Below are 25,554 nucleotides of genomic sequence, written 5' to 3' on the forward strand. Positions count from 1 at the left end.
CGACTCCATCACAAGCAGACTGCGACCTCTTCTGCGCCTGCAAGGCCGGGGACCTGGAGAAGGTGAAGCGGCTCCTGTCTACACCGGGAGTCAACGTCAACTGTAGAGAGAGGAGCAGGACACCGGTGATGGAGGCAGCATGGAGGGGACACAGAGACGTGGTGGAGCTCCTGGTGAGTAAAGGGGCTGATGGGTCACTGGTGGACAAGTACGGTGACGACACCCTACACTACGCCTGTCTGGGAGGAGATGTGGAGACGGTGAAGTATGTGCTGTCTCTGCACGTGGTGGACATCAACAGCAGAGGAGAGGTGAGCAGGACACCGGTGATGGTGGCAGCACTGGGGGGACACAGAGACGTGGTGAAGCTCCTGGTGAGTAAAGGAGCCGATGTGTCACTGGTGGACGTGGTCGGTGACAACATCCTTCACCTCGCCTGTCGGGAAGGAGATGTGGGGACAGTGATGTTTGTACTGTCACTGAACGTGGTGGACATCGTCAAAAGAGGAGATCGGAGCAGGACACCGGTGATGTTGGCAGCAGAGAGGGGACACAGATATGTGGTGGAGCTCCTGGTGATTGAAGGGGCCGATGTGTCACTGTTGGACGAGGACGGTAACAACATCCTTCACCTCGCCTGTCGGGGAGGATATGTGGAGACGGTGGAGTTTGTGCTGTCTCTGATCGTGGTGGACATCGACGCCAGGAACGACTGGGGGCAGACAGCGGCCGACGTGGCGAGATCCGGGGGACATCGGCGAGTGGTGGAACTGCTGAAGTCCCGCGGCACTCAGTGACGTCAGTGTCGTGTTTGTGTAGACGGTGGAGGAGGAACATGTTGTTACAGAAAGTGACATGGTGTGCCGTGCACGTCGTCGGGTTATATATTCCCGGATTTGGTGAGAATGTTTCTTTTGTTTGAGGAGCGATAAACTTGATAAAAATATTTTTAGATATTTTGTCATCTGTTGTGTTTGGAACTTCGCATTATAAGGTAGGTGAGATTGTTAACTGAGTGTAAATATTGATGATGTGTGATTATTATGTGAAACCTGCATCTCGTGATATAATTAGTCTGTGTTATTTGTGTGTCAGGAGTTCATAATTAATCGTGAAACACACAACAAACTGTTTGTTTACATCTCGCTGCACTCTGTGACCTCAGACTGAGCCGAGGTTCGCCCAGCTGATGTGGCGCCAAATGAACAATGACAGTGACGTCACACTGTCCATGACGTCACAGCATTGCGGTCAAGGTCGTGCACCAAAGTGACCGGCTGTTTTCTCTGCCAAAACAGGGTGGCACAATGCAGGCTTCATGGCATATGCATACAACACATGGACTTTGTGGTAGATATAGTTTAACAAAGGCAGACATATACGGTACATCTTTTTTCTTAGGAGGATCTTTTAATATGCACAAGTTGAATTAAATAATTAAAAGCAGAGTCGATTGTACGAATCCGACCATAGCATGAGCATGTGTTTATCTCTCATGGTGCGTGGCCGTCAGTCACGGTTTCAAAAACGTAACATTGTATAAAAAGTGTTACAACGTTCTTATTTCTTCGCACAGTGTAACCGAAATGCAACTAGCGTTGAATGTCTTCACCACAGTATCTAAATGCAGTAAATCCCAAAGATATATGCACTGCCTAGCCATCGATGAAAGGTGCTACTCTTGCTACATGAACTGTAATACGAAGCACCCGAATGTGGCAGGTAAATTCTAGCAAGCGCCCTTGTTTGAAATCTGGACCTGCAATACTTCATATCATTGTAAAGTAAATAACCTAACGATGATAGACATATGACATTTGAGAATTGTCCATGAGTTAATTTACCGATATTACGTCTCGTTGAAATTGACTGCTTATTTACATTTCGGGTGTTATTATGCATTGTTAAACCTAATTTACAGGGATTTTGATACTTGAATTTAAAGAAGTGTGGAGTAGGCTATATTTAATACAAGGAAACGATCGCATATATTGTAAATATTGTATTTACAGTACAATTATAAGTAATATCTAGATTCAGTGAAAAATAAAAAATAAAATTACGAAAATATGAATTACCTGGATTAACTAAATACATTTCCTTTCATAACATTTTTCTATAATTGCGACTTTAGAACTGTATTTAAAGTTTGATATGTACACGCACATTAAAGAAAAGTTTGAAATAGATAATGATCATAGATCAATTAAACTGATGGAATTATGTGTCATAAACGGGAAAGCAGAATAGGAAACTGAATGACGAAAGAAAAACTAGCAGTCGTTTATGTAAATGGTTTTCAGCAATTATACTGATGGAAATGGAGAAGGGAACGCTTTGTTTAAGACACAGCAACGTGATATGCTATCATGGGTTTCCTAGCCTGTAGTAGTGCATGTCAACGTTTGATTCTGACGTGTTGAATTTGTATGAGCGCTATTCCCAATGTACTGACAGCAAAGCTTATTTCCCTATGTTTTTTCATTGTTCCATTATTCGGTTCCATGAATATATAGTTTTCCCGTTTTCTTTTGGAGGGAACTTATATGTTTAAACTTGTGAAGAAAAAAAACAATCTAAATAAACACAATAATTAATTCATCTTTCTCTCAGATAAGATTTCTTTTTACTTAGACATTTTTCTTTTATTAAGGATACAAAATTAACAAGAAAACAGCGTTATTAATATCCCCCCTCCATGGGGCACAGTATTATGTTTGTTCGTATAGTAATGACCAATAAGGAAGTCGATATTAGCTAAGAACATAAGACAGCCCTATAAAGCCTGCAGAAGAAGAGATAGGCACTAGGGTCGCTATATGTCATCAGAAAAAAATGACTAAATGTGAAATTAATACACATAAAAGGCCCCTCCTCTGGGAAAAATAATTACATAATTTTCGAACTCAGTCTTCACAAGACTTAGTATCTCTTAGATAGACGTGCAAACTTTCATTTATGTAACTTCAGTAGTTTCTCAGAAAAAAAGTGTCCCCATTTCACGCAGTATGCACACTGTATGCAGACTGTTGTAAAGCACGGGCTGTAAGTCTGTAAACAAATAATTTAGGGCACCAACTCTTTTGAGATCATGACCAGTAACATCAGTGTGAAAAGTTTCATTTCTCTGGGTGGACGGGCAGAAGAACGAACTCCGTTCCTATATCCTCGGCCCCACTCGTCGAACTCAGTAATATTCCAGCCATACGACGGCGGTCCGTAAAGAATCAAGACTGGGACAGACAATCCAGTGAGTGATATCATGAGCATCGATCCATGCACTATTGGTACGATGACATGCATCAACCAAGTCAGCAAGCCTGACCGCTCAATCCCGTTAGTCACCTCTTACAAGCATGGGTTGCTGAAAACCTATTCTAATCCGGAATCTTCACGGGACTATAACAGTTATAAGCTAGATTGACTCGTGATAATCCGTAGCATGGTTGTAACACACCGTCCATGTTTGTTTGTTGTTTAACGCCGCATTCAGCAAAAGTCCACCGTTAAGAAGGCGGTCTGTACGTAAACCAGTCTGGACCAGACAATCCAGTGATGATGAGCATCGATCTACGCAAATGGGATACGATGACATACATCAACCAAGTCAGCGAGCCTGAAAATTCGAGTTTGTTCTCGTTATTTCGATTATATTTTCGTAATTTCAATTACTTTCTCGCTATTTCGATTATTTTCCCGTTGCATCGATGTTTTTCTCGTAATTTCGATTTTTTTTCTCGTTATTCAATCATTAAGAAGAAATTTTGAATTAAAAATATGGATATTCTGCCAAAGTGGCGTATCATTAGGCTTTCGTAAACATAATCATGTGAACGTTGTGCGAGGATTGTGTTCCCACCACTGGTGCTTGTCACGCAAACTTTAGCAGCAATTAAAGAGCACTGACGGGGTTAAAATAAACATTATTGGGTAGTCAGGCTCGCTGACTTGGTTGATGCATAATATCGTATCCCAATTGCGTGGATCGATGCTTATGATGTCAATCACCGATTGTCTATTCCATACTCGATTATTTAAAGACCGCCGTCACATAGCTGAAAAAGATTTATTGCTGAGTGCGGCGCTAAACAAACAAACAAACATAGTATAGTAGTACTGACCCGTAACTGTCCGTATATATCTTGCTGCTAAAGTTTGCCTTACAAGCCCCTATGGCACGACACGTACTGGGTCTACTAGCGACACTTGACTTGCGCAGGGATGGAGGTTATTAAACTACCTGATTGTGTAAATTTAAGTCTAATACTGCCTAAAATGTGAACGACATAGATATATGTCAAATATATTGGTTTATTTATTAGGCCAATGTGTGCAACAAATAGACGAATGGATCTCTCAACTATGAGCAACTGCATCAGTGTAAAATCTTAAGTTTGCTTTGTTTACATTTCAAACCAGTGCAGTTTTCCGAGCACAGCCTTCGTGTCACACCAAATGTATTTTAGCTAGACACATTGTATTGGTGACAAAAACCATTTGTCATTTCATTCTTAAATGTATGAGGAATTCAGGCATGCATGTATGGTAGCTGAGTTTAACTTACACGCGATGTAAGGGGTATCTTAGGCACGGCACACTATCCTATATGGTGGAAAGTTCACATAATATTGGCGGTCGTGTTTGCGTAATTTCTAAAACATTCTGAACGATTCAAAGGTTATAGGCGTCGTTTCAGAATGATATTTGGAGATTTGATGAAATCCCGATACCCGTGACCCCTCATATGCTATTTTTGAAGTTCTTTTCTCCGAGTAAATACATCCGATATCCGATATTTGGGCTTAAAAACATACATTTAATAAACGCGCCTTTATCTATCTCCAAAATGGAGAGATTTACGATGTACCTAATTTTCTTGCTTTGCCTAAAATGACAGTGGATGATATCGCAGAACAGGGGGTTTCCCATATATTCAAAACCTTAAAGTTTATTCGTCTGCGCTGGTTGGTTGGTTGGTTTGTTGTTTAACGCTGCACTTAGCAATATTGTAGTAGATATAGTTCAGATAAGTGAGTGAATATAGTTTAGATAAATGAGTAAATGTAGTTTTGATGAGTAAGTGAGTATAGTTTAGATGAGTGAGTGAATATAGTTTTGATGAGTGATTGAATATAGTTTAGATGAGTGAGTAAATGTAGTTCAGATGAGTGAGTGAATATAGTTTAGATGAGTAAGTGAATATAGTTTTGATGAGTGAGTGAATATAGTTTAGATAAATGAGTAGTGAGTGAGTAAGTATGGTTTTACGCCGCTTTTAGCAATATTCCAGCAAAACAGGGCGGTGGACACCAGAAATGGGCTTCACACATTGTACCCATGTCGGGAATCGAACCCGGGTCTTCGGCGTGACGAGCGAACGCTTTAACCACTAGGCTACCCGACCGCCCCAGATAAATGAGGAAATGTAGTTTTGATGAGTGAGTGAATATAGTTTAGATGAGTGAGTGAATGTAGTTTTGATGAGTGAGTGAATATAGTTTAGATGAGTGAGTGAATATAGTTTAGATGAGTGAACAAATGTAGTTTTGATGAGTGAGTAAATATAGTTTAGATGAGTGAGTAAATGTAGTTCAGATGAGTGAGTAAATGTAGATTTGATGAGTGAGTGAACATAGTTTAGATGAGTGAGTGAATATAGTTTCGATGAGTGAGTGAATATAGTTCAGGTGAGTGAATGAATATAGTTTAGATGAGTAACCGAATATAGTTTAGATGAGTGAGTGAATATAGTTTAGATGAGTAAGTGAATATAGTTTATATGAATGAGTGAATATAGTTCAGATGAGTGAGTGAATGTAGTTTATATGAGTAAGTGAATATAGTTTAGATGATCGAGTTAATATAGTTTAGATGAGTGAGTAAATGTAGTTTTCATGAGTGAATGAATATAGTTTAGATGAGTGAGTAAATGTAGCTCAGATGAGTGAGTAAATGTAGTTTTGATGAGTGAGTGAACATAGTTTAGTTGAGTGAGTGAATATAGTTTAGATGAGTGAGTGAATATAGTTCAGATGAGTGAATGAATATAGTTTAGATGAGTAAGTGAATATAGTTTAGATGAGTGAGTGAATATAGTTTAGATGAGAGAGTGAATATTGTTTAGATGAGTGAGTGAATATAGTTTAGATAAGTAAGTGAATATAGATTAAATGAGTGAGTGAATGTAGTTTAGATGAGTACGTGAATATAGTTTATATGAGTAAGTGAATATAGTTTAGATGAGTGAGTGAATATAGTTTATATGAGTAAGTGAATATAGTTTAGATGAGTAAGTAAATATAGTTTAGATGAGTAAGTGAATATAGTTTATATGAGTAAGTGAATATAGTTTAGATGAGTAAGTGAATATAGATTAGATTAGTGAGTGAATATAGTTTAGGTGAGTGAATGAATATAGTTTAGATGAGTAAGTGAATATAGTTTAGATGAGTGAGTGAATATAGTTTAGATGAGTAAGTGAATATAGTTTATATGAATGAGTGAATATAGTTCAGATGAGTGACTGAATATAGTTTATATGAGTAAGTGAATATAGTTTAGATGAGTGAGTGAATATAGTTTAGATGATCGAGTTAATATAGTTTAGATGAGTGAGCAAATGTAGTTTTGATGAGTGAGTGAATATAGTTTAGATGAGTGAGTAAATGTAGTTCAGATGAGTGAGTAAATGTAGTTTTGATGACTGAGTGAATATAGTTTACATCAGTGAGTAAATGTAGTTCAGATGAGTGAGTAAATGTAGTTTAGATGAGTGAGTGAATATAGTTTAGATGAGTGAGTGAATATAGTTCAGGTGAGTGAATGAATATAGTTTAGATGAGTAAGTGAATATAGTTTAGATGAGTGAGTGAATATAGTTAAGATGAGTAAGTGAATATAGTTTAGATGAGTAAGTGAATATAGATTAGATGAGTGAGTGAATGTAGTTTAGATCAGTAAGTGAATATAGTTTAGATGAGAGAGTGAATATAGTTTAGATGAGTAAGTGAATATAGTTTAGATGAGTAAGTGAATATAGATTAGATGAGTGAGTGAATGTAGTTTAGATTAGTAAGTGAATATAGTTTAGATGAGTGAGTGAATATAGTTTAGATGAGTAAGTGAATATAGTTTAGATGAGTAAGTGAATATAGATTAGATGAGTGAGTGAATGTAGTTTAGATGACTAAGTGAATGTAGTTTAGATGAATGAATGAATATAGTTCAGATGAGTGACTGAATATAGTTTATATGAGTAAGTGAATATAGTTTAGATGAGTGAGTGAATATAGTTTAGATGAGTGAGTTAATATAGTTTAGATGAGTGAGTGAATATAGTTTAGATGAGTAAGTGAATATAGTTTAGATGAGTAAGTGAATATAGATTAGATGAGTGAGTGAATGTAGTTTAGATGAGTAAGTGAATGTAGTTTAGATGAATGAGTGAATATAGTTCAGATGAGTGACTGAATATAGTTCAGATGAGTGACTGAATATAGTTTATATGAGTGAGTGAATATAGTTTAGATGAGTGAGCAAATGTAGTTTTGATGACTGAGTGAATATAGTTCAGGTGAGAGAATGAATATAGTTTAGATGAGTAAGTGTATATAGTTTAGATGAGTGAGTGAATATAGTTTAGATGAGTAAGTGAATATAGTTTAGATGAGTAAGTGAATATAGTTTAGATGAGAGAGTGAATATAGTTTTGACGAGCAAGTGAATATAGATTAGATGAATGAGTGAATGTAGTTTAGATGAGTAAGTGAATATAGTTTAGATGAGAGAGTGAATATAGTTTAGATGAGTAAGTGAATATTGTTTAGATGAGTGAGTGAATATAGTTTAGATGAGAGAGTGAATATAGTTTAGATGAGTAAGTGAATATAGATTAGATGAGTGAGTGAATGTAGTTTAGATGAGTGACTGAATATAGTTTATATGAGTAAGTGAATATAGTTTAGATGAGTGAGTGAATATAGTTTAGATGAGAGAGTGAATATAGTTTAGATGAGTAAGTGAATACAGATTAGATGAGTGTGTGAATGTAGTTTAGATGAGTAAGTGAATATAGATTAGATGAGTGACTGAATATAGTTTATATGAGTAAGTGAATATAGTTTAGATGAGTGAGTGAATATAGTTTAGATGAATGAGTTAATATAGTTTAGATGAGTGAGCAAATGTAGTTTTGATGAGTGAGTGAATATAGTTTAGATAAGTGAGTAAATGTAGTTCAGATGAGTGAGTAAATGTAGTTTTGATGAGTGAGTGAACATAGTTTAGATGAGTGAGTGAATATAGTTTAGATGAGTGAGTGAATATAGTTTAGGTGAGTGAATGAATATAGTTTAGATGAGTAAGTGAATATAATTTATATGAGTGAGTGAATATAGTTTAGATGAGTAAGTGAATATAGTTTAGATGAGTAAGTGAATATACATTAGATGAGTGAGTAAATGTAGTTTAGATGAGTAAGTGAATATTGTTTAGATGAGTAAGTGAAGATAGTTTAGATGAGTAAGTGAATATAGATTAGATGAGTGAGTGAATGTAGTTTAGATGAGTAAGTGAATATAGTTTAGATGAATGAGTGAATATAGTTCATATGAGTGACTGAATATAGTTTATATGAGTAAGTGAATATAATTTAGATGAGTGAGTGAGTATAGTTTAGATGAGTGAGTTAATATAGTTTAGATGAGCGAGTGAATATAGTTTTGATGAGTGAGCAAATGTAGTTTTGATGAGTGAGTGAAAATAGTTTAGATGAGTGAGTAAATGTAGTTCAGATGAGTGAGTAAATGTAGTTTTGATGAGTGAGTGAACATAGTTTAGATGAGTGAGTGAATGTAGTTTAGATGAGTAAGTGAATATAGTTTAGATGAGTGAGTGAATATAGTTCAGATGAGTGACTGAATATAGTTTATATGAATAAGTGAATATAGTTTAGATGAGTAAGTGAATATAGATTAGATGAGTGAGTGAATATAGTTTGAATGAGTAAGTGAATATAGTTTTTAGTGACTGGGCGATTATAGATTAGGTGAGTGAAAGAATTTTTTGAGTAAGCTTTTGGTGTGAGAGTGAATATTGTTTGAGTGATTGGGTTTGGGTGAGTGAGTGAGTGAGTGTTTCAGCACATACTTACACTACAGTATTTCAGTTATACCACTGGGGTAAATCAACTGGTTGCTGTAAAGGGGCGCTCCTGTGCATAGCGTATAAGCGTGCATTTAACAAGTAGTCTTTAAATCATGCGGCGTTTTTCCCTCTTCTAGCTGGATCACAAGTCAGGCTGTGTGTATGGGTCGGGGACTTCGTTCTGTTCAAATTGCTTGGTTACCTAATGTTTACGTCAGTGTTATCTACTGAGTCGAGGTATGCCATGCTACAGAGCAGTGCGCAGAACGTAGGAGGGGTGGACATATTTGTGAAGTGAAGGGAGTCAAAACGTAAGTGTATTTTCAGGTAAGAACTATCTTGCTTTCATTGGGGATGCAAAAGACGAACACACGTACGTTCAATAGCAATACAATACTAGAATAGCGTGACAGTACAACAGCATCTAACACAGCAAAGTCGCATAAGTTCAGTAGCAATACAATACTAGAATCGCGTGACAGTACAACAGCATCTAACACAGCAAAGTCACATACGTTCAGTAGCAATACAATACTAGAATCGCGTGACAGTACAACAGCATCTAACACAGCAAAGTCACATACGTGCAGTAGCAATACAATACTAGAGTCGCGTGACAGTATAACAGCATCTAACACAGCAAAGTCACATACGTTCAGTAGCAATACAATACTAGAATCGCGTGACAGTACAACAGGATCTAACACAGCACAGTTACATACTTCAATAGCAATACAATACCAGAGTCGCCTGTCAGTATAACAGGATCTAACACAGCACAGTTACATACTTCAATAGCAATACAATACCAGAGTCGCGTGACAGTACAACAGCATCTAACACAGCACAGTTACATACTTCAATAGCAATACAATACTAGAGTCGCGTGACAGTACAACAGCATCTAACACAGCAAAGTCACATACGTTCAGTAGCAATACAATACCAGAGTCGCGTGACAGTACAACAGCATCTAACACAGCACAGTTACATACTTCAATAGCAATACAATACTAGAGTCGCGTGACAGTACAACAGCATCTAACACAGCAAAGTCACATACGTTCAGTAGCAATACAATACTAGAGTCGCGTGACAGTACAACAGCATCTAACACAGCACAGTTACATACTTCAATAGCAATACAATACTAGAATCGCGTGACAGTATAACAGCATCTAACACAGCAAAGTCTTATACGTTCAGTAGCAATACAATACTAGAGTCGCCTGTCAGTATAACAGCATCTAACACAGCACAGTTACATACTTCAATAGCAATACAATACTAGAGTCGCGTGACAGTACAACAGCATCTAACACAGCAAAGTCACATACGTTCAGTAGCAATACAATACCAGAGTCGCGTGACAGTACAACAGCATCTAACACAGCACAGTTACATACTTCAATAGCAATACAATACTAGAGTCGCGTGACAGTACAACAGCATCTAACACAGCAAAGTCACATACGTTCAGTAGCAATACAATACTAGAGTCGCGTGACAGTACAACAGCATCTAACACAGCACAGTTACATACTTCAATAGCAATACAATACTAGAATCGCGTGACAGTATAACAGCATCTAACACAGCAAAGTCACATACGTTCAGTAGCAATACAATACTAGAGTCGCGTGACAGTACAACAGCATCTAACACAGCAAAGTCACATACGTTCAGTAGCAATACAATACTAGAGTCGCGTGACAGTACAACAGCATCTAACACAGCAAAGTCACATACGTTCAGTAGCAATACAATACCAGAGTCGCCTGTCAGTATAACAGGATCTAACACAGACGTCGCATACGTTCATTAAGATATAAACGACGAGTGGGTGTTGTTTATTGTTCAATAACAAACTGCAGGGAAAATAAACAATGAGGGTCGCAGCCCCGATTAGTTTATTCTCCCTGCAGTGTCTTGTTTGTAAGATAAAAATATTTCTTATATGAACATTACGTAGAGCCTCTTTGAGGATGTTGATCAAGTGTGTTTAAAAATAGTTCCCTTGATTTTAATAACGATGACTCCCTGAATAGTATTCGACAAGTCCGTTAAATGAACAGGTGGGTTAATTTTGGTATTCCCGCATATTCTCAAAATCCTCACGTCGATTATCTGTACTTTTTTCCGAATGCCGATTGTCTCATATCTCCCACTTTTGGATGCGATTGTTCGACCATTGCGTTTGTCTACGTTGCCCAGCTACATCTCTGGCTAACAATTCACAAGTCACTTCAATCTAGAACAATGGTACATAGAACAATGTTTTACCATGGAAAAACCCACGCTTCGGTCTTCCCCACTCTTTGTGATTTATCGCGTAGCTATCTTCTATATAGCAATCCAATACAAGAGTCCCCTGTCAGTACTTAAGTATATTTGATGTGATTTTATAATCACATTGATGTTGGACTCATTTGGTTCAACAATAAGTACGACATGCACGAGCGTCTTACTCGCGTGTTTTATAGCAGCTATGATCTACTTTATTCAACATGCGTTAGAATAGACACAAAAAGAACCACATAGCGATAACCTTCTGCGCCGCTATGACAGGGCCACACGTGTGATCTGTAGATCAGGTTTCAACTTAAAAAAAACAATACCACCCGTGATATGAGTGTCACTGAGGTCATGTTGACCCGATGTCTTATCAGCTGTTACAAGTGCACTCCACATGGTAGGTCGACAATGGGTATATGCGTATTAAGTGCATCCACAAATGAAGTCAGGAAGCATGTACCGTAAAGGCAGTAGTTTGTGCTGTTTTGTAGAACACGGGGTCAAAGGAGCGTACTTATTTTAGTAAATTACACTTTCTTGTTATAGGTATCGCAGCCTTCGCAGCAATAGTGACATGTGGCACGTGGTCTAACTATGCACTTAAAAAGGTTTATGAAATACTAAATGTCATATATATGGTGCAAAATGGAGTGTAAAATTCATTTAATTTTTTTTTTTGCTGCATAGATTGTTAACAAAACCCTAAGTAGTCGAAATAGCGTTGTAGAATATCAACATATAGAATATAACAAATATAATATAAACATAAATGAAAACGGAAATTAATTAACTAGAAAATTCGTCTTCAAACGTCTTCTCTATGCATGGATCTATAATGAGGCGGCTTCACCGGTCTCCTTTATTTCAATCAGTGGAATGAAACTGTCTGTAACGATGCCCTGAGTGAGAACAAATGAACTCAGACAATCATATAACCAACACGATCTGATGAGGCGTGTTAAAATGTTTAGTAATTGCACTTAATAATCTTAATATGTGTTAAACAATATACAAAACACAAACCACTTGGATGTGTGACAATGTAGTAACTAGGTGACTGGAGAGGGTAGGTCCCCACTATCTGATCAACAACCGCGGAATAGGTACTGCACACTGGGCTGTCGGAGTATAATGTATATTGTAAACAGTGTCCAAGCACCCAACCTTACACTATCTACTTACACATTGATTCCTTGTATGACAAACTAGAGACCTACAGACAAAGGTGCATATATAACCAAGCTATACACAGGGCAGCTCGATTGACGCAATGGCAATATGAAAGTCTTACTGCTGTCTACCCGATATGAACTTATGTCTGTCCCACCCATATCTAGAGCCTCGATTACGTAATTGAGAAATCCTGGATATATGTTGAATCTGGAATCAACAGATTCGAGTGGTTTCTCTTATTGAAATCAATTCATGGTTGATTTACAATCTCTTAATAAGTTTTCACAAAGGCCTATAGTTCATTCAACTTCACTTGCTCAACATGCGTGTTCAGAATGGCAAGTGAATTCCTGGCTCAAAATCAACCACAACAATAATTACGTGACGTCGTCATAATTGTTTAATGTTATTTATTTTACAGAAGGGATTTGCTATATGCTGTGATGTTTGGATCGTTGCTGATCATAGTATGTAAGTGACTTTGGTATATCGACATGGTACAGATACAAAAATGTCTACCCGTGCAGCTGACTAAATATAGATTATATAAAAAAGTGATTCCTCTTGACGAGGTCAATATGCAGAAACATGGACCTCGGGCCCGACCCCTTCCGTGGTTTGACCGAATCTCGGCCTGTCCAAGGTCCTTGTTTTTGTATATTGACCTCGTCAAGCGTTATCACTTGTATAATATATACAGTGGCAGTTAGAAGTAACAAGGAAAACAGAATTTACATGGATTTCACCTTCATTTTGCTTTCAATGCAACGCCTCGATACAGGTATCTTGATCAAGCAAGTGAACAACAGCTGGGTAGAACAAGATCATATGGCTGATACATGCATATTTACAAGTGAACCAATTGCAGGCTCAACTGTGACCACTGTTATGTTTAACTAGACTGTAATCGACCTGTCTTAGATCTATGTTCCGACAGTGGAATTTGGTAACCATCGGTAACCAAGGTTCATACTCATAGTCATATTATCTTAAATGTGAGTGACTATAGTTTAGCACCGTTTTGAACGATGTGTCAGCTAAATGTGGGATGAAAGTTCTACTTGAAGCTGGTCTTTGACGTTTCCTACTTCGGTGAAAGCCACGAGTAGGATATGGTGCTTACAAACCTGGACACATCATCAGTGCGAAACTGGGGTACCCATGTTACTTGTGTTTACTCCTTAGATGGCTTGGGCCGCCATGACCACGATCTATGATCACTAGCCTTGTCATGCAAGCTTCAAACACGTCGGAAATCAGGTAAACATGTATCTCATTTCACTTCTGTTTTCAGTTTCTGCAGTACAGGGTGTCCCGGTGTGCGAGTGGGGCAAGTATGGACACAACTGTGACCGACTATGTTCAGATCACTGTGGACTTTACCTTGGCAGAAACCTTCGACCCTGTCACAAAGATACTGGAAAGTGTTTGCAAGGGTGTGTTCGTGGTCAGCATGGTGACCACTGTGATCAACTTTGTTGTCAGAACTGCATCAGCACCACGTGCAACCAAGGCAACGGGGGATGTACCCTCGGATGTATAGATGGATACATTGGATATTTCTGTAACACAACAACAGGTGCACAGATACAGACAACAGGTACACAGATACATTTATTAATCATATAATGGGCAGGTTTGTCGGCAGGATAAAGCCAAAGCAATTCCATTGGGGTCATATGTGGATAGAGATGCAAATATCAAAGGTCAAATGGGGACTACTTTCAGTGTTTACAAACAAACATGGCCTCGCCCCTGTAACTCGAGTTAGAATTAACCATCGGGAATCTGAAGAAACTACAGGGATAATTGCTATCATCATCAAAATAATATATTACATGTTGTCTAATATACTGAAAATTATTGTCTAACTGTGACGTAGTTAAGGCATTTTCGATATAAATTGAAAAACTATTTTGCAAGCTAAGGTCACCAGCCAAACGGGATGAGTTTCCTCTGCGGCTTGGAACTTTTTCGTCAAATTACAACAGTTAGATTTAGCCGCAATATGTTCTCCACTGCATCAGAACGAGGTTTCAGTGGGAACTGTGTTGGCTACTGTCACTGTCGGACTGACACATCACTTACCCTCTGACGTTGTATATATTATTGCGCACATTCCGGGAAAACTTGCAATGTTTAGGTAATGTTTGTAAGAGATGGAAAGAGATTTTCGAGTGCAGAACTATAATATGACATTATATGATAAAGAGGTTATCACGCTTGTGTGTTTGGGGTTGGTAAATATCCTGTATTAGGAATAGACATTATGTAAATCTTGAAAATAACGCAAGCGTGAATTAGATGCATGAAATGCGAGAGATCTTTGTTCGCATTAATAAAACTTCGCATTGATGTCTCCAAAATGACCATAAGCAGTAAGACGGCCTCATTGCACACTTTGAATAACGGAAATACCAACTTGAATATATACACAAACACGGTTTATTGAGCAGCAGTTGTAGCAAGTATATAAGAATGCCATTTAAAGAATACGAGTTACACAATGCCCATCCGGTGAGGTATCACTGCTAGGGTCAAGAGTTCTACCCACTTGTGTCAAACTAGCTCCTTGACCAGTCCAATCAGTGAACTGTTGTTGATTCAATTATTTTATTGCCTTTGACTTTCCTTAAGGCCAGCCAACAGAATAAACATATGAACTGTGTGTTTGATTTTAGGAAAACACTGTTTATAGTTAATACGGAAGTTCTTTATGCACTGCTAATAAGTGATGATATTTGCTGTCTGATTGAGGATTGCATTAAATGAGATGTGTGCAAGGGATATGTAATGATATGCATATACAGACGTTTTGTCTGAGAGCGTTCTGACAAGCTGTGTCTGTGTTGCAGTGACCACTACCTACAGATCATGTGACTGGGTCAGGGTGTGTGCAGGCATATGTAATGACATGTATATACAGACGTCTTGTCTGATAGTGTTCTCACAAGCTATGTCTGTGTTGCAGTGACCACTACCTACAGACCGTGTGACTGGGGCAGGTTGTGTGCAGGGATATGTACTTACATGTATATACAGACGTCTTGTCTGATAGTGTTCTCACAAGCTATGTCTGTGTTGCAGTGACCACTACCTACAGACCGTGTGACTGGGGCAGGGTGTGAGCAGGGACATATAATGACATGTATATACGGACGTTTTGTCGTATGGTGTCTTGTTAGGTGTGCCTGTGTTGCAGTGACCACTACCTACAGACCATGTGACAGGGGCAGGGTGTGAGCAGGCATATGTAATGACATGTATATATACAGACGTCTTGTCTGATAGTGTTCTCACAAGCTATGTCTGTGTTGCAGTGACCACTACCTACAGACCGTGTGACTGGGGCAGGTTGTGTGCAGGGATATGTACTTACATGTATATACAGACGTCTTGTCTGATAGTGTTCTCACAAGCTATGTCTGTGTTGCAGTGACCACTACCTACAGACCGTGTGACTGGGGCAGGGTGTGAGCAGGGACATATAATGACATGTATATACGAACGTTTTGTCGTATGGTGTCTTGTAAGTTGTGCCTGTGTTGCAGTGACCACTACCTACAGACCATGTGACAGGGGCAGGGTGTGAGCAGGCATATGTAATGACATGTATATACGGACGTTTTGTCTGATAGTGTTCTCACAAGCTGTGTCTGTGTTGCAGTGACCACTAACCACAGACCGTGTGACTGGGGCAGGGTGTGAGCGGGGATATGTACTTACATGTGTATACAGACGTTTTGTCTGAGAGTGTTCTGACAAGCTATGTCTGTGTTGCAGTGACCACTACCTACAGACCATGTGACTGGGACAGGATGTGTGCAGGGATATGTACTTACATATAGATACGGACGTTTTGTCTTATGGTGTCTTGTAAGTTGTGCCTGTGTTGCAGTGACCACTACCTACAGACCGTGTGACTGGGGCAGGGTATGAGCAGGGACATGTAATGACATGTATATACGAACGTTTTGTCGTATGGTGTCTTGTAAGTTGTGCCTGTGTTGCAGTGACCACTACCTACATACCGTGTGACTGGGGCAGGGTATGAGCAGGGACATGTAATGACATGTATATACAGACGTTTTGTCGTATGGTGTCTTGTTAGGTGTGTCTGTGTTGCAGTGACCACTACCTACAGACCGTGTGACAGGGGCAGGATGTGAGCAGGCATATGTAATGACATGTATATACGGACGTTTTGTCTGATAGTGTTCTCACTAGCTGTGTCTGTGTTGCAGTGACCACTAACCACAGACCATGTGACTGGGGCAGGTTGTGAGCGGGGATATGTACTTACATGTATATACAGACGTGTTGTCTGATAGTGTTCTGACAAGCTATGTCTGTGTTGCAGTGACCACTACCTATAGACCGTGTGACTGGGGCAGGGTATGAGCAGGGACATGTAATGACATGTATATACGAACGTTTTGTCGTATGGTGTCTTGTAAGTTGTGCCTGTGTTGCAGTGACCACTACCTACAGACCGTGTGACAGGGGCAAGATGTGAGCAGGCATATGTAATGACATGTATATACAGACGTCTTGTCTGATAGTGTTCTCACAAGCTATGTCTGTGTTGCAGTGACCACTACCTACAGACCGTGTGACTGGGGCAGGTTGTGTGCAGGGATATGTACTTACATGTATATACAGACGTCTTGTCTGATAGTGTTCTCACAAGCTATGTCTGTGTTGCAGTGACCACTACCTACAGACCGTGTGACTGGGGCAGGGTGTGAGCAGGGACATATAATGACATGTATATACGGACGTTTTGTCGTATGGTGTCTTGTTAGGTGTGCCTGTGTTGCAGTGACCACTACCTACAGACCATGTGACAGGGGCAGGGTGTGAGCAGGCATATGTAATGACATGTATATACGGACGTTTTGTCTGATAGTGTTCTCACAAGCTGTGTCTGTGTTGCAGTGACCACTAACCACAGACCATGTGACTGGGGCAGGGTGTGAGCGGGGATATGTACTTACATGTGTATACAGACGTTTTGTCTGAGAGTGTTCTGACAAGCTATGTCTGTGTTGCAGTGACCACTACCTACAGACCATGTGACTGGGACAGGATGTGTGCAGGGATATGTACTTACATATAGATACGGACGTTTTGTCTTATGGTGTCTTGTAAGTTGTGCCTGTGTTGCAGTGACCACTACCTACAGACCATGTGACTGGGGCAGGGTATGAGCAGGGACATGTAATGACATGTATATACGAACGTTTTGTCGTATGGTGTCTTGTAAGTTGTGCCTGTGTTGCAGTGACCACTACCTACATACCGTGTGACTGGGGCAGGGTATGAGCAGGGACATGTAATGACATGTATATACAGACGTTTTGTCGTATGGTGTCTTGTTAGGTGTGTCTGTGTTGCAGTGACCACTACCTACAGACCGTGTGACAGGGGCAGGATGTGAGCAGGCATATGTAATGACATGTATATACGGACGTTTTGTCTGATAGTGTTCTCACTAGCTGTGTCTGTGTTGCAGTGACCACTAACCACAGACCATGTGACTGGGGCAGGTTGTGAGCGGGGATATGTACTTACATGTATATACAGACGTGTTGTCTGATAGTGTTCTGACAAGCTATGTCTGTGTTGCAGTGACCACTACCTACAGACCGTGTGACTGGGGCAGGGTATGAGCAGGGACATGTAATGACATGTATATACGAACGTTTTGTCGTATGGTGTCTTGTAAGTTGTGCCTGTGTTGCAGTGACCACTACCTACAGACCGTGTGACAGGGGCAGGATGTGAGCAGGCATATGTAATGACATGTATATACGGACGTTTTGTCTGATAGTGTTCTCACTGGCTGTGTCTGTGTTGCAGTGACCACTAACCACAGACCATGTGACTGGGGCAGGTTGTGAGCGGGGATATGTACTTACATATATATACATACGTTTTGTCTTATGGTGTCTTGTAAGTTGTGCCTGTGTTGCAGTGACCACTACCTACAGACCGTGTGACTGGGGCAGGGTGTGAGCAGGGATATGTAATGACATGTATTTACGGACATTTTGTCTTATGGTGTCTTGTAAGTTGTGCCTGTGTTGCAGTGACCACTACCTACAGACCATGTGACTGGGACAGGATGTGTGCGGGGATATGTACTTACATATATATACATACGTTTTGTCTTATGGTGTCTTGTAAGTTGTGCCTGTGTTGCAGTGACCACTACCTACAGACCGTGTGACTGGGACAGGGTGTGAGCAGGCATATGTTATGACATGTATATACAGACGTTTTGTCTGATAGTGTTCTCACAAGCTGTGTCTGTGTTGCAGTGACCACTACCTACAGATCATGTGACTGGGACAGGATGTGTGCAGGGATATGTACTTACATATAGATACAGACGTTTTGTCTTATGGTGTCTTGTAAGTTGTGTCTGTGTTGCAGTGACCACTACCTACAGACCGTGTGACTGGGACAGGGTGTGAGCAGGCATATGTTATGACATGTATATACAGACGTTTTGTCTGATAGTGTTCTCACAAGCTGTGTCTGTGTTGCAGTGACCACTACCTACAGATCATGTGACTGGGACAGGATGTGTGCAGGCATATGTACTCACATATATATACATACGTTTTGTCTGATAGTGTTCTCACAAGCTGTGTCTGTGTTGCAGTGACCACTACCTACAGACCGTGTGACTGGGGCAGGGTGTGAGCGGGGATATGTACTTAAATGTATATACAGACGTTTTGTCTGATAGTGTTCTCACAAGCTGTGTCTGTGTTGCAGTGACCACTACCTACAGACCATGTGACTGGGGCAGATTTGGGGAAACATGTGATCAAGCCTGTCCTCCAGGTTGTGCCCTGGGTTCCGACAGAAACACCAACTACTGTCAGACTGACACTGGAACGTGCACTCGGGGATGTCGGCGTGGTTGGCATGGCGACCGATGTGAGAAGCTGTGTGGCGGGAACTGCATTGCGGACACCTGTCATCAAGGAAGTGGACATTGTACCCATGGCTGCAGAGGGAGATATACAGGAGAGTTCTGTGAAGCAGAAACAGGTAAATAGGTGGAACCCAATCACGGAACCATTCTGCTGAGTCACCGCAGCTTGAGAAGGGTCAAGTAGAGTTAGGCTCTCGAGGCCAGATAATGAATAAAATAATACTTGTTCAATTGGACAAAAGAAGATTAAAAACCGTATGTTGCAAAGACATAATCTGTTGAATGTAAGCTGTTGAAAGTTAACGTTAGATACCTAATATTTATTCTACTTAATCCCCTAGTGTTTGTCTGTTACAGGCGAGGGGCACAAAAGACAGACAAATTAGTCATATCGTGTTTGTCTGTTACAGGCGAGGGACACAACACACATACTTATTAGTCATATTGTGGTTGTGTGTTGTAGGTGAGTGGCTCATTAGACACACTAATTACTCATATCGTGTTTGTTACAGGTGAGGGTCACATTGCACAGAGTATGCAGTTGATGTTAACTGTTGCGGTCTTAAGCTTTTTGACAATGTGTTGCTGGAAGAGGTGAGTTTACTTTGTGTAGGTCGGGTTCTAACCTCACACTACTTCAGCATCTAGATTATGATCAACTCATTTTGTTCAGCGTAACTTTGACATATTTTACATAGGTAAAATGTTGTACTATAATCTACACGGTTTCAGTTGTACGAACACACGAATGTTACTCTATGTTTTGCCATGATGCCATCCTTATCAGTAATGGCAATTGTATCCGATCGTTCAATGATCACAATTTTAATTCAGTACAAGACATGGTTTTATGAAAAATGTGAATATATATTAGTGTGGGAGCCAAAAGTGGTTGGTGTTTACGAGGAAATGTCAAGCAGGTGCCCTGTGTTTTATGAAGCACATCTCTTTGCAGTCCACGATGTAGAAGAACGTTTGACAAAGGGTTCACGTGGCTGATAAGAAGGTAATTCTCATGAAGACCTGTTCTTGAAAGCACACGGTTATTTATCTTCTCTATATGATTGTTGGTAGTGTTACTGAAGAGGTGGTGAGTAAGTTTCATTTGTAGTAGTTCAGTCATATCACGGCGTGTCAGCTTCATGTGGGAGTAAAGCCGGAAGTGATGCAGGTCACAGACGTTTACTACTTTGTGACACCCCTGGTTATGGTGCTGACAAACCTAGACACATCATCAGAGCGATAAGGGATTATACGATCCTAGGTTTTCGCCATACCTGAGGGACACTACTTAGGTGACACCCACGGGCATGGTTATGGTGCTGGCAAACCTAGACACATAATCAGGGCGATATGGGATTATACGATCCTAGGTTTTCGCCATGCCTGAGTCACACTACGACGACTGACCTAACCGTGTCGCTTGTTACTGATAAACATATCACTGTTTACTTACCTCCTCTTTTATTCTTTTTCAGGAATCCAAGGCCGTGTAAGTGATGCATTACTTTTTAATATTTTACTTGAAGCATACTTTTACACATACACAATATAATATCTATCTAAACATGTTATAGTGCTTCCATCTGGTGAACTGGTTGACTTGAGGATGTGGACGTTCTTGTTTCACTTTTTACGACTGCTCAGAATATTAAAGTTGATATTTTCAATAATTGACACTGCTATCGCTGACTGCCACGTTATCCACCATTTACTCAATCAATCCTCAAGCACAGTCAACACAACCATACAATACACGAATGATATACTATGTCAAATTATAAGACTGCAAGGCCCTGTTTCATCCTTCTGATAGGAATATGTTGGGAAGAACAATAAAACAATTCAAGAGGTGGACATTCATATTTTGTCACTAATGCGTTGTCAGCAACTTATCGTCAATGATAAAGTAATTATGGATAACCCTGTATCATAATATTTGATTTCATAAAGCAAGCGAGACGTCTTCAACATAAACGTTTTTGCTATGATTAAACTATATGATATAGGTGCAAACTCACAGCCTTCACGCCATAAGACATTGTTATATTATACATTCATATACCGTACTGCAGCCAAGGACATTTAGAACACGTCATATGAATACGGCGGGAACATGCTTATCTGAACAAAAATGTCAAAGTATTTTATCAAAGATAACACACAAAAATTGTACAAAATATGCAAAAAACGATGTAAAAAATAAAGGGAGGATGTGTTCTCAATAAAAAGATCAAATTCCTGTTTGCATCTCCCTTGCATAATTCTAGTAAAATATACTATTGCAAGGAATATTTAACCCATAGATGGCACACTTAAATATGTACATTACAGCTATAGTAAACTGACGACCCAAAGAAACTTTACCACTTTAAAAATTAAATTGTAAAAAATTGAAAACACAAGTTTAAACTAAATCAATGCAAAACACATCGCAAACACGTCAATGCAGAAAGTGTTATTCTTCTATGACACTTTATTTTTAGGAAATGAGAAAAAGTGAAAAAAAAGACATGCCGCTTGGACAGCCGAAACTACACGTTTAAGGAAGTATTTTTTAAGGATAGAGACGGAATGTTAGACACTCACACTAAGAGACCACCACAGAAATGCTACGACTGACACCCGAAAAACGCGATCGGACCCTGGGTATGATACAGATGCTAGCCACCATATTGCTAGAAGTTTTGATTGCTCAAGTGTTGCTGTAACAAACTTGTACAGAATTTCCTAGCAGCCAACAAAGTCAACGTGTTGACGTGGCCAATACGCTACCCAACACTACTTGGATGCCATTGATCGTCGTGTTCGACAGAGACCATATCCCACGGCCAACCGACAAGAACTGATCCAGGTCACTAAGAAGAATGGCGACGAATCACACGTGACATCATCAGAAATTTTGTGTGCGCCTGACAGTTTTTGCGTATCTTCAAGCAGAGGGTGGTCATACACGCTATTGCTGTGACGTGCAATTGAACTTGGCTGATTTTAGATGTGTGTGCCTTTTTTCCTTTTAAGTTGAATGCTTGTTTTTGATAATACACCTCAATTTTGGCACCTGTCATGCCGATATCGGATGCTGTGTGACTGAAATGTTGATTTCGTTGATTTCGATCCTCTCAAAACATTTTACTCAATGTATCCTTTGTGGTTTTTAAATTTGAGTGATTTAAAACTATGGTGAAGTTTCTTTCGGTCGTCTGTTTAGATGTTTCATATATTTACACATGCCACATGAATGTGGTGATGTCGGGCCGAATTCTTGCAGTTACTTATTTCAGTCAAACATACATCAGACATTATGACCATAACAGGCACCCCAAGGTACCAATTTCGGTCACACATACATCAGACATTATGAGCAGGACAGGCACCCCAAGGTACCAATTTCGGTCACACATACATCAGACATTATGAGCAGGACAGGCTCCCCAAGGTACCTATTGCAGCCACACATACATCAGACACTATGAGCAGGACAGGCACCCCAAGGTACTTATTTCTGTCACACATACATCAGACATTATGAGCAGGACAAGCACCCCAAGGTACCTATTGCAGCCACACATACATCAGACACTATGACCAGGACAGGCACCCCAAGGTGCCAATTTCGGTCACACATACATCAGACACTATGACCAGGACAGGCACCCCAAGGTACTTATTTCGGTCACACATACATAAAAAAAAGTCTAAGTACCCTCTCTGAATTGTCCTGTGGTTCTCTCTTCAGGCCGTGGATCAAGAGATTCGGCTTTCTGTCATGAATTTCTTTAAGTGTGAGTCTAGTCTCAAAACTTTCAGCTTGCTCTAACAGTTTAGTGTTCAACAGTGCGACTTCCTGACGTCAATCATTCACTTCATCCTGTTGGATTGATACCGGTTTTCGATACCGTCCACACGTGAGGACATTTTCTGGATTTCACTTTTAATATCAGTTTTCATATTTTCTAGGTCATTACGAAGTTCTACAAGTAACTGAGACAGTCTTTTTTCGGATTTCACTACAATGTCTTCAAAGTTTTCTTCGGAACGCGTTTTCGGAGGCATGGCGTTGTTTTTAAAGCTGTACTCACTGTTTAAGATGTAATGTGGCGTTATTCTCATAAATCCTTTCCCTGCGTCTTTAGATTAATGTTGTTGATTTCATTGATGAATTTAATGCCTTTCGACTTCAAAATCTTCAAGGATTCATGTGGATAAAATCTCGTGACAGTGGGTCGGACCGGAGCGCTCTACGAGCACGTCTTGTCACTGTGCGTGCGCATCCGGAAGTCACCCCAAGGTACTTATTTCGGTCACACATACATCCGACATCATGAGCAGGACAGGCACCCCAAGGTACCTATTTCGGTCACACATACATCAGACACTATGACCAGGACAAGCACATGTGTTTACTCTGACTTGGCCCGACTGTCAAAATTAATTTAAACCTCACATATACATCACCAATTGTGTTTACATCTATAGATAAGTATTTCAGCGCACCCAGCCAAAGGGTTACTTACCTTTGACCACGGGAATTATCACTATTTCACCCTCTTACACCAGCATTTGATTGACTGTGTCATTGTCCAACTTTGTATGATATTTGGCCTGATCACCATGTATACATATCAGCCAGGAAGCCTAGATTCTACTCCGCAACTTTCCTTTTAACAGTCTCTACAATTAACAAGTTGATAATGTATTCTCTTATTATCTTATTAATTTCAAACATGTCAACTACCATCATCAATAATCAATCCAAAAAGCAGATGTGTAGACACGCGGGGTAGATAGCATTTATAATTGTGTTGTATATTTATGAGAGTCATTTAGTTTATTTGACAATCACTAAACTACTATAAATTTATAGTTTCAGCCTCGAGTGACCTGAGTGAGAGGGTTCCACTACTCTCCACGGCTTCACACGGTATGTGGGAGAAGCCAACAGGCAGAAAGCTCACACCTAACCTTTTTTAATTACCAAGCTGATATAAAGCAATGTAATAATATAATGTAATAATATTATCTTAATAATTTCAAACAGCAATTGTACTGACAGTGTCAGTAACACTCCCCAGCCATGCACAGCATACAGCTATAGCTACTGGATGAATAAGAAAGCATTTAAAAAATGTCACATCAATCGATTATTCTTAGTTCAATACATAAACCTTGTCCTTAGTTTGTTGTTATCCATATAGGAAGTGGTTAATGATGTATCGATGTTCATGTCACTTATCAACACTTTGCGTTTACTTTGTGGTACAGCGACTCCATCACAAGCAGACCGCGACCTCTACTACGCCAGCGCGGACGGGGACCTAGAGGAGGTGAAGCGGCTCCTGTCTGCGGGTGATGTCAACATAAACTGTAGAGTGTGGAGCATGACACCAGTGATGGAGGCAGCACGGGGGGGACACAGAGAGGTGGTTAAATTCCTTGTGAGTAAAGGCACTGATGTGTCACTGGTGAACGATGGCGGTAACAACACCTTTCACTGGGCCTGTGTGAGTGGAAACTTGGTGACGGTGAGGTTTGTCCTGTCTCTAAACGTGTTGGACATCAACAGTAGAGGAGTGGGGAGCAGGACACCGGTGATGTGGGCAGCAGTGATGGGACACAGTGAAGTGGTGAAGCTCCTTATGAATGAAGGGGCTGATGTGTCACAGGTGGACAATGTCGGTGAGAACGTCCTTCACTGGGCCTGTGTTAGAGGAGACGTGAGGATTGTTCAGTCTCTGAACGTGGTTGACATCGATGTCGGAAACAACAACGGGCGGACAGCAACCGACATGGTGAGATCCATGGGACATCAGCGACTGCTGGATGTCCTGGTGTCCTGCGGCGCTTAGTGACGTCAGTGTCGTGTTTGTGTAGACGTTGGAGGCGGACATGTGATGTCGTGTGTTATATATTTCCGGATTAGGTGAGAATGTTTGTTGTATTTTTGGAGAAATAAAACTTGTTAAAAATATGTCAATATATTTTATCATTTG

At 40.0% G+C, this 25,554-nt stretch overlaps 2 protein-coding genes and 1 pseudogene across 2 annotated transcripts in view; all 3 read left to right on the top strand.

The window, feature by feature from the left end:
- The window catches only part of LOC139441456 (uncharacterized), a 53,769-nt gene extending 52,838 nt beyond the window's left edge, over window positions 1-931 (top strand). The window contains exon 9 of the mRNA XM_071222371.1: window positions 1-931. Coding sequence (XP_071078472.1) covers window positions 1-797 — 797 coding nt within the window. The 3' untranslated portion in view covers window positions 798-931.
- On the top strand, window positions 883-25,502 carry LOC139441457 (uncharacterized). The gene is made up of 9 exons (XM_071222372.1): window positions 883-899; window positions 13,034-13,083; window positions 13,907-14,212; window positions 19,399-19,677; window positions 20,074-20,155; window positions 20,517-20,567; window positions 21,040-21,053; window positions 24,435-24,485; window positions 24,827-25,502. The coding sequence occupies exons 2-9, from the start codon at window positions 13,056-13,058 to the stop codon at window positions 25,408-25,410; spliced, it is 1,395 nt and encodes a 464-aa protein (XP_071078473.1). The 5' UTR covers window positions 883-899; window positions 13,034-13,055; the 3' UTR covers window positions 25,411-25,502.
- LOC139441451 (serine/threonine-protein phosphatase 6 regulatory ankyrin repeat subunit C-like) overlaps window positions 9,350-25,554 on the top strand; it is a 55,201-nt pseudogene continuing 38,996 nt past the window's right edge.

Source organism: Haliotis cracherodii, unplaced genomic scaffold (genome assembly GCF_022045235.1).
Source record: "Haliotis cracherodii isolate W230 unplaced genomic scaffold, xgHalCrac1.p SCAF_40, whole genome shotgun sequence".
Classification (NCBI taxonomy): domain Eukaryota; kingdom Metazoa; phylum Mollusca; class Gastropoda; order Lepetellida; family Haliotidae; genus Haliotis; species Haliotis cracherodii.